Source organism: Mandrillus leucophaeus, unplaced genomic scaffold (assembly GCF_000951045.1).
Source record: "Mandrillus leucophaeus isolate KB7577 unplaced genomic scaffold, Mleu.le_1.0 Scaffold282, whole genome shotgun sequence".
NCBI classification, from domain to species: Eukaryota; Metazoa; Chordata; class Mammalia; order Primates; family Cercopithecidae; genus Mandrillus; species Mandrillus leucophaeus.
The window spans coordinates 512,027-520,741 of record NW_012102943.1 but is presented as its reverse complement, the minus strand read 5'-3'; the positions used below and the strand labels follow the sequence as shown (position 1 = coordinate 520,741).

General features: G+C 47.0%; 1 protein-coding gene across 1 annotated transcript in view; it reads right to left on the bottom strand.

The window, feature by feature from the left end:
* Positions 1 to 7,479, bottom strand: part of FAT2 (FAT atypical cadherin 2) — a 71,434-nt gene extending 63,955 nt beyond the window's left edge. The window contains exons 1-2 of the mRNA XM_011985299.1: positions 4,214 to 7,479; positions 1,935 to 2,249 (exon numbers count right to left, since the gene is read on the bottom strand). Coding sequence (XP_011840689.1) covers positions 1,935 to 2,249; positions 4,214 to 7,472 — 3,574 coding nt within the window. The 5' untranslated portion in view covers positions 7,473 to 7,479. The remainder of the gene's footprint in view (positions 1 to 1,934; positions 2,250 to 4,213) is intronic.
* Positions 7,480 to 8,715: the final 1,236 nt, after the last annotated feature.

The window sequence follows — 8,715 nt, the reverse complement described above, 5'->3', positions numbered from 1 at the left end:
TCTCTCTTTCTTTCTTTCTTTTCCAAGACAGGCTCTTGTTCTGTCACCCAGGCTGGAGACCAGTGATGTGATCATGCCTCACTGCAGCCTCAACCTCCCAGGCACAAGCCGTCTTGCTACTTCAGCCTCCTGAGTAGCTGGGACTTCAGGTGCACACCATCACACTAGGCTAATTTTTGTATGTTTTGTAGAGATGGGATTTCACCATGTTGCCCAGGGAGCTCTTGAACACCTGGGCTCAAGCTATCCTCCTGCCTCAGCCTCCCCAAGTGCTGGGATCACAGGTGTGAGCCACTGTGTCTGGCTTACTGACTTTATCTTAAGGGTACAGGGAAGCCATGCAAGGCATCCAAGTAGGGAAGGGGGACAAAGTAATGATGGTGATGAGAAAGGTGGGCTGGGGGCGCATTGGTGATTTGTTCTACTTTTGAAAATGTTCATGCGTATAAAGATTTCTTCCTTTCAACTGCAGGAAGGCTAAGAACATCTCTGCCCTCTAGGGCATTTTGCCAGACCTGCTGTCAGGGAACTGTTAATAGTAAACAGAGCAAGGATTTGGAAGAAGCTGAGAAGTTAATGCCTTAGGTGAGAGATCTCTTCCCACTCCTGAAGAGGGAGGGACAGGGAGGGACAGGGTGGGCCCAGGTAGAGAGCCAGCTTTAGCGTGTTTTCCAGGAGAAAAGCATCCTCCTCCTAGAACTACTCCATACCCTGAGGTCAAAGGTTAACAGGAAAGGTTGGCAACAAATGTTACCAGGCAAATAGGCACTTACGTCTCACTCACCCTCCTGTCTGCTCCAGGACTCCCAGCCTCATCCTCCTCCTGGTTCCCTTTTGTCTTAAGAATAAAGGGACTGCCCGCCCGCATTCTTCCCTTCCTCCAATCTCACCAGGTTCCATCCTTCTCGAACAAGAGTAAATTGTTGGAGACGGAAAACAGGATGTTGGGTTCAGTGGGGAATATGTCAGCCTTCTCTACAATAGGATTGTTGTTCATCCCCCAAGAGGAAGATGCGGCTTTAAGAAGCGTCGGCAGCAGTGGGACCTAGCTCTCACACTGCAGCACCAAGGAAAGCCAGGTAGGTGGTGTCAATGAGGGAGGCAGGCTGGGAATAACAGGGGATGGCAGGAACTGCAGGGACCAGAGCATCTGTGCCAGGTCTACAAAGGGAGCAGCTGTTGGCTCCAGGCCACTGTGGCCCAGCAGGACTATGAAGACAGTGTGGCCTGATCCTTCCATTTTTAAAGAACAACCAGAAATCTGGAATGTTTTGTGGAATTTTCTAATTTTATGTGTTGGCTGCAACTTAAAAAATAATTGTATAAAGCTTAAGCAAATCAAACAAAACACCTTTATGGGCAATGTCTGACTCATTGCTGCCAGCTGCCAATGTCTGGATTTCTCCCAACCATCCACCATCCTTGCCCCAGAAGGCTTTGGGCAGGTGCTCCCGAGATGGTTGACAACATAAGTGGATTCACATTGCCAACACTCTGGGCAGGGTTGAGATCAGTCTGAAACTAGGGTTAAGGGATTCAACCTGTGGCTCATGACTCAGGAGAGAGTCAGGTTGGGACCATTTGGAGGTCTGAACTAGTCTCAGGTTGACCATGGGCAACCTGCTTAGTTTCCTTGGGCCCCAAGGAAAGAAACATGAAGACAGATCCTTTTCATTTTCACACAGAGATGGACTTTGTAGAACAGCATTGTCAAATGTTAGCACACATTTGAAATACATCAGAATCCCCTGCAAGTCTTGCGAAAACACGGATTGCTGGGCCTCACCCTCGAAATTTTGATTCAGTGGGTTTAGGGTGGGGCTGGAGAATTTGAATTTCCAAGTTCACAGTAATGCTGATGGCGCTGATTGGGGCCCACAATTTGAGAACCACTATTTTAGAGATCCCTGTTCAACCAGTTTTTGGATCCTTACCTGTAACAGGGTGAATAATAAAGAATCCCATGTGGTTCCCACTGGTGATGTTGAAGGTCAACTTCCCTTTGGAACTGGAGTCTGGATCCCAGGCATCCAGTTGAAGCACAGAGGTGCCCACGGGAGCATCCTCCTGGATGGAGGGGTAGAACACAGCTTGGGACATCTGGGGTGGGTTGTCATTGGCATCCGTAACCTCAATGTAGACTTCAGTTACAGAAGAGAGGGGCACAGAACCCCTGTCCACTGCTAATACCGTCAACCAGTAGTAAGATGCAAATTCTCGGTCCAGGGGTGCCAGAGTCTGAATCATTCCTAGGGACAGTAAGTCAGCAAACCCAAAATACTTTAGAGCTCAAAGTGGCTTTAGAAATCACCCTTACCCACCATTCCCCAAACTGTACTGTGGAAAGGATATTAATAAGTAGATTTCCTATGAAAAGAAGAAACTGCTTCTACCAATATAATGCGGGGGATGCTGAGTTGAACACAGGGGAATTAATATCCTTATTCTAGAACCTCTCAGAACATTCCTCTGCTAAAATGGGCCCATGCCTTTAGCATGTGAGCATATTTAGGGTTTTCAGAAGACAGTGGTAGTTTATCTACTTTCTCTTGACTACTTAAACCCAAGTTCCATTGATCTATTTCACATTCTGTAAGTGAGGTTTTCTTATAGTTGTCCTTAAATTCTTTCCTTCACACTTTATGTCCTGGTAGATAATCAATTTCAGGGTTAGGGATTTGATGAATAAATTGCCATTCCCTTCTCCATCATTTTCATGATTTTAAGGGGCTGATCTTCATTTTTTAGTTCATTCCCTCCACAAATTGCTTACTATGGGCTAGCACTGTTCTAGAAGTTCAGGGTCCAAGAATGAGCAAAAGAAGATTACACCGCAAGCTCTCATGGATCATGCTGTACTGGCAGGGTCTGTGTGAGAGGGCGTGGCCCACGCTTACAGCCATAGCATGACAGAGACGACCGCTGGGGAAACTGAGGCTTAGAGAGGGAGCACGACTTGACCAAGATCATGTAGCAAGTATGTGGAAGAACTGGGTCTGGGATTGACTCTTAATCTAATGCTCTTTCTAATTACACAGCTTAATTAGATTAAGCTATTTTCTTTCAGTGGCTGGAGTTAAGAGACAAAGGTTGCTGAAAGCCAACATTGAGAACAAGTTATTACAACTTGGTTTTGGTGGAAATAAATCACCTACCAAATTGCAAACTCCTTGAGGGCAGCCATCTGCCTTTATTCACCTTGGATCTCCTGCAGGTACCTATCTTAGGGCCTTACCAGTACTGGGCACTCAAAAAGTGCTGACTTACACATATTTTCCTTGAAACTTAAAAAAAGGAATGTGGTTGTGTCACATTTTTGGAGGGCAATTTGGAAATACTTGCTAACACAGAAAATGCACATTATCCTCTGACGTAGAAACTTCATTTTAAAGAATTTTTCGGCCAGGCATGGTGGCTCACGCTTGTAATCCTAGTACTTTGGGAGGCCAAGATGGGTGGATCACCTGAGGTCAGGAGGTCGAGACCAGCCTGGCTGATATGGCGAAACCCCATCGCTACTAAAAATACAAAAGTTAGCCGAGCATGATGGTGGGTACCTGTAATTTTAGCTACTTTCAGGAGCCTAAGGCAGGAGAATCGCTTGAACTCGGGGGACAGAGATTGCAATGAGCTGAGATTACACTACTTCACTCCAGCCTGGGTGACAGAGCAAGACTCCGTCTCAAAAAAAGAAAAGATTTTTTTTCTGTAGAGACTGAGGTATATAAGTAAAAGTATATAAATAAGAATATTATGCCTATATGGTAGAATAATATGTGGCCAATTAAAACAAATGAACTGACAAATAAAATGTGTTGATGTTATATGACATGAAAAAAGTAAATTTTAGAATAGTATCTATTATACTATATTTTCATAATAGTAAAATGAACAATATATGATATATAAGACACAAAGAAAGAAACTTTAGAAGATTATAGACCAAACTGTTAATAAAGATTATATCTGGAATGATGGAACATGGGGGAGCATTCATTTTAAAATTGTATATAAAAAATTTATAATCTGATGTATTAAGTTTATAAACAGAATATGTAATATATGTGCATATATGTGTATGTCTATATGCACATATATAGACATATATTTCCAGTAAAAACAAATTAAAAATAAAATACACAGGAATCTCTATTTTCTCCTTCAGCCCATCTACCCCAGGCCCTGGCACCCTATCCTACCCCACCCCCAGTACCTGTGTCTTGGTTGATGCTGAAGGCTGCGAGTCCAGTGCCAGCGCGCAAGAAGTACTGGAGCTCCCCATCCAAGCCACTGTCATCGTCCTGGGCAGCCACTACCATCACCTGAGTTCCCGAGGGGCTGTTCTCCTGCACCTGGCCCTGGTACACGAAGGAGGCAAAGTGGGGAGGGTGGAGATTCTCATTCACGTCCAGGACGATCACCTCCACATGGCAGAGGGTCCTGCGGGCCAGGGGCCTCCCACTGTCACTGGCCCACAGGCTCAGATTGTACCCAGCTCGCCTCTCAAAGTCCAGCTCTCTCTCCAGAATGAGCGCCCCTGTCATCAGGTCCACCCGGAAGGTCCCATGGGCGCCATCCATCAGAACATATCGCACTTCACCTGCGGGGCCCAGGTCAGGATCAGAGGCATCCAGAAATGTCAAGACAGTCCCGGGGGGCAGGTCCTCTGGGACCTTCAGCCTGTTGCGTTCTGTGATGCACTGGGGAGAGTTGTCGTTGACATCCTCCAATGTGATTATCAGGTCAGTGACAGAGAAGAGCTGGTGGCCCTTGCTGGGCTGATCCCTGGCCTCCACCTTGAGTATGTACCGAGGCTCTGATTCGCGGTCCAGGTGTCCTGTAACAACCAGTTCCCCAGTGAGAGGGTGGAGGGAGAACTTCTCTGTGGGGCTTAGCAGGGTGTAGCGAACCCTGCCATTGTCTTCTGAGTCAGCATCTTTGGTTGTCAGCTCTGCAATTGTGGTTCCAACTTCTGTGTCCTCCGAGATGGTTAACTGGTACCCACCAGGAGGAAACCTGGGTGCGTTGTCATTCCAGTCTTTCACATTCACTGTCAGCAGCTTCCAGGAGGACTTCTGGGGAGTGCCCAGATCATATACTGTTACATTGAGGATGTAGAAATTGGTGGCTTCATAGTCCAAGGGAGCAGCTACAGTGAGCAGCCCTGTCTCCAGCTCTATGTCAAAGCAGCCCTCCTCATTGCCATCTGCAATCACATAGACCAGTTTGCCATTAAAACCAGCATCAGGGTCAGTGGCTGCTAGGCGGGCCAAGGGGGTGTTGATAGGGACACTCTCAAGGACATCAATGGATTGGGGGAAGTGGTCCTCAAACTGGGGGGTGTAATGATTAATCTGATATGTGCTTAAAGAAGTGAATTCCTCATCACTGGACTCCTGGTTCTGAAGCCCAATAGAGTGGAGGATAGTCTTTGTGAACTGTGTCAATACTCCTGTTTTATCACATGTTACAGGAACTTCAAAATGAGGGTCCTTCACCACAGTAATATTCAAAGTTGTGGGTGAGGCATAGTTTTTGCCATCTGAGGCTGTAATTTTCAGGGAATAACTGGTGGGTTGACCAGCAGTAAGATTGATAAAAGAGCGCTTGAGGGATATCACTCCGGAGAAATGATTTAGATCAAAATAGTCTAATTCATTGCCTGATATAATCTCGTATTTTAGGTTCTGAAGCTCATCCACATCTATGGCTGACATAGTCACTATTGATTTCCCTACTGGCCAGTCTTGGTGGATAGACCCTGTGCAGTTGACTTCTTCAAACATGGGCTGGTTGTCATTCAAGTTCCTGAGCTGAAGAAAAATGGACACTTCCTTCTCCCGGCGAAAGGGGGATCCCCAGTCTGATGCTCTTACCCGGAAGGTATAAATTCTCTTCATGAGTTCATAGTCTGTGGGTTTGGAGGTGGAGATGATCCCCAGGTAAGGGTCAATAGAAAACGGCAAAGCTTTTGGTCCAGCAATGGAATAGGTGACATATCCATTCTCCCCGTGATCCCGGTCAGTGGCAGTCACAGCCAAAACACTGGTGCCTGGAGGGATGTTCTCATCCAAGGTGCCATCATAGGAAGACCTGTTGAAGATGGGGGCATGGTTGTTGCAGTCCACAATGTCAATGACAACCATGGTGGAGACCTGGCCCGGTGAGGTTCTGATGTGTAGCTGATAGTGGGCTCTGTCGTGGAAGTCCATGAGCTTTGTGGTGGTGATCAACCCAGTTCGAGCATTAAGTTTAAATCCTACATTCTCTGAAGATGGCTTTAGAACATACTGCAGGTTGGGGAAGGCTGGGGTGACTCTCACCATCACTACCCGACTGCCAGGAGGGGAAAACTCACTAAGTTGCACTCTGTAAACAGCCTTCTCGAATTTGAGGGAAGCCAGTTTGGAAGGTGGTAGGTGAAAGCCCCTGATCTGGGAATAAAAATAAGGGCCACTCCCACTCCTGGCCTGGAGGCTGAGGTTGAACCCATGAAGGTACTCCATCCAGTTGATGTCTTTGACAGACACCAAACTGAACTCATTGCTCCGGGCATAAGACTTGATGGCTTTGAAGTGCTTTCCAGGGTCACCACCAACAACTTCCACTGACTCCACTTCAGCTCCTGAGCTATTTGCGTCGACCAGTACAGTGGCATAGGTGGTACCATCATTGCTGTCTGGTGGAGTCACCACCACCGAAGCAATGGCTGGGGGCTTCCTGAGGGCAGGCTCCACATGAACGACAAGTGCAGCCAGGCTGCCAAACCCATCGCCCTCAGAGATTTTCCGCATGCGGTCCACAGCTAGCACCTGGAGCTCATGCTTCCCTCGCCAGGTGACGTTAAGCTTCCCAGCCACAGTGACCACACCGCTGGTGGGATGGATGGCAAACATCTCTGACCTTGTGTTAAAGGCATAATAGAACTCAGCATTCTGGCCTAGATCAGCATCTGTGGCAGTCACCTTGCAGATGGGGCTCTTCAGGGGCATGTCCTCAGAGATGGTGACTCTGTATGACGGTGGAGAGAAGAGAGGCTTCAGGTCATTCTGGTCCAGGATGTGGACCACCACGCGGGTCAAAGCTTCCAACTCCAAGGTCTTCTCTGTGGCTTGGATGATGAGGGTGTAGCTGTCTCGCACCTCTCTGTTCAGAAGAGCTGTGTTGCTGCTCTTTGTCCTTATTCTTAGGAAGCAGAAGTTGCCCACCACATACTCCTCAGTTTTAAATGCATTGGCCACATCTCCAGAGATGATCCGGTACCTCACTGCCCACTGTGGCTCTGCGAGGTAGATGCCCATTTTCTCGAAGCTCTCCACATAGGTCTTGGGAGAAGAGTTTTCATAGATGGTGGCATTGTAATGGGAGTGTGTGAAGTGCCAAGCAGTGGAGGAGAGAATCCCTTCTAGAGGCTTCTCACAGGTCGCACAATGGAGCAAGAATATGGCAAAACCCAGCAGGGCAATAGTCATGGTGGAAAACTCCCGAAACCCTGGGCAGAAAATAAAAGACAGGGTGCAAGTTAGGAAAAAAAATGGTTTCTACTGCTATGGTTCTTAACTGGAGGTGATTTTGACCCTCAAGGGACACTTGGCAATGTCTGAAGATACTTTTGGCCGTCCCATCTTGGGCGCAGTGGTGCTAATGGCATCTGGCAGGTAGAGGCCAGGGATACTGCTAAACATCCCACAATGCATAGGACGGTACCTTTGTATTAGTCAGTTCTCACACTGAGAATACAGACATACCCGAGACTGGGTAATTTATAAAGGAATGAGGTTTAATGGACTCACAGTTCCACATGACTGGGGAGACCCCACAATCATGGCAGAAGGCAAAGGAAAAGCAAAGGCATATCTTACATGGCAGCAGGCAAGAGAGCGTGGGCAGGGGAACTCCCCTTTATAAAACCATCAGCTCTCATGAGACTTATTCACTATTACAAGAACAGCATGGGAAAAACACACCCCCATGATTCAATTACGTCCCACTGGATCCCTCCCGTGATACTGGGGGATTATGGGAACTACAATTCAAGATGAGATTTGGGTGGGAACACAGCCAAACCGTATCAACCCTGCAACAGAATTATCCAGCCCCAATGTCAGTAGTGCCATGGTTGAGAAACCCCGTGGCTGAAGAATAGCAGACTAGTTCAGAATGCTCTCTCAAAGGCACTCAGTAGCTAGAACGCAGTCCTGAACTCTTACTCTTTTTCCCAAAAACTTTCTGTGACTCCTTGGGTGATGGTGAGATAGTCCCAACTCTTAGGCAGGAACCAAGTTTAGCAATCTGGTTCTAAACTACTCTTCTCTCTCTCCTTCCTACAAGGCCTTTCCATTAGGGCTGAGCTCTAGCCAAACTGAGCTGTTTCCGCACATGCAGAGGCTGCAGGAAAGCAAAGTGACCAAGATCCCAGGCCTGGTGTCTGGCTTCCTGGCTCTCAGCCCTGCCTCAGTCATTTGCTAGGTAGGTGACTTTTAGAGCAAGTTATTTAACCTCGATGAGCCTTCATTTCACCTTCTGTAGAATAAGGATCAAAAAATTATCAGTCTCATAGGATTGTTGTGAAAATTTAGTGAAATGATAAAGGTAAATGACTTATCAGAGTGACTGGTTTATCGTCAGTTCTAACTTAATATCAGCCATTATTGATAATAGGAAACTAAGGTTCATAAAAGGAAGGGAGCGGCCCAGGGCCTTATAGCTAGTGGG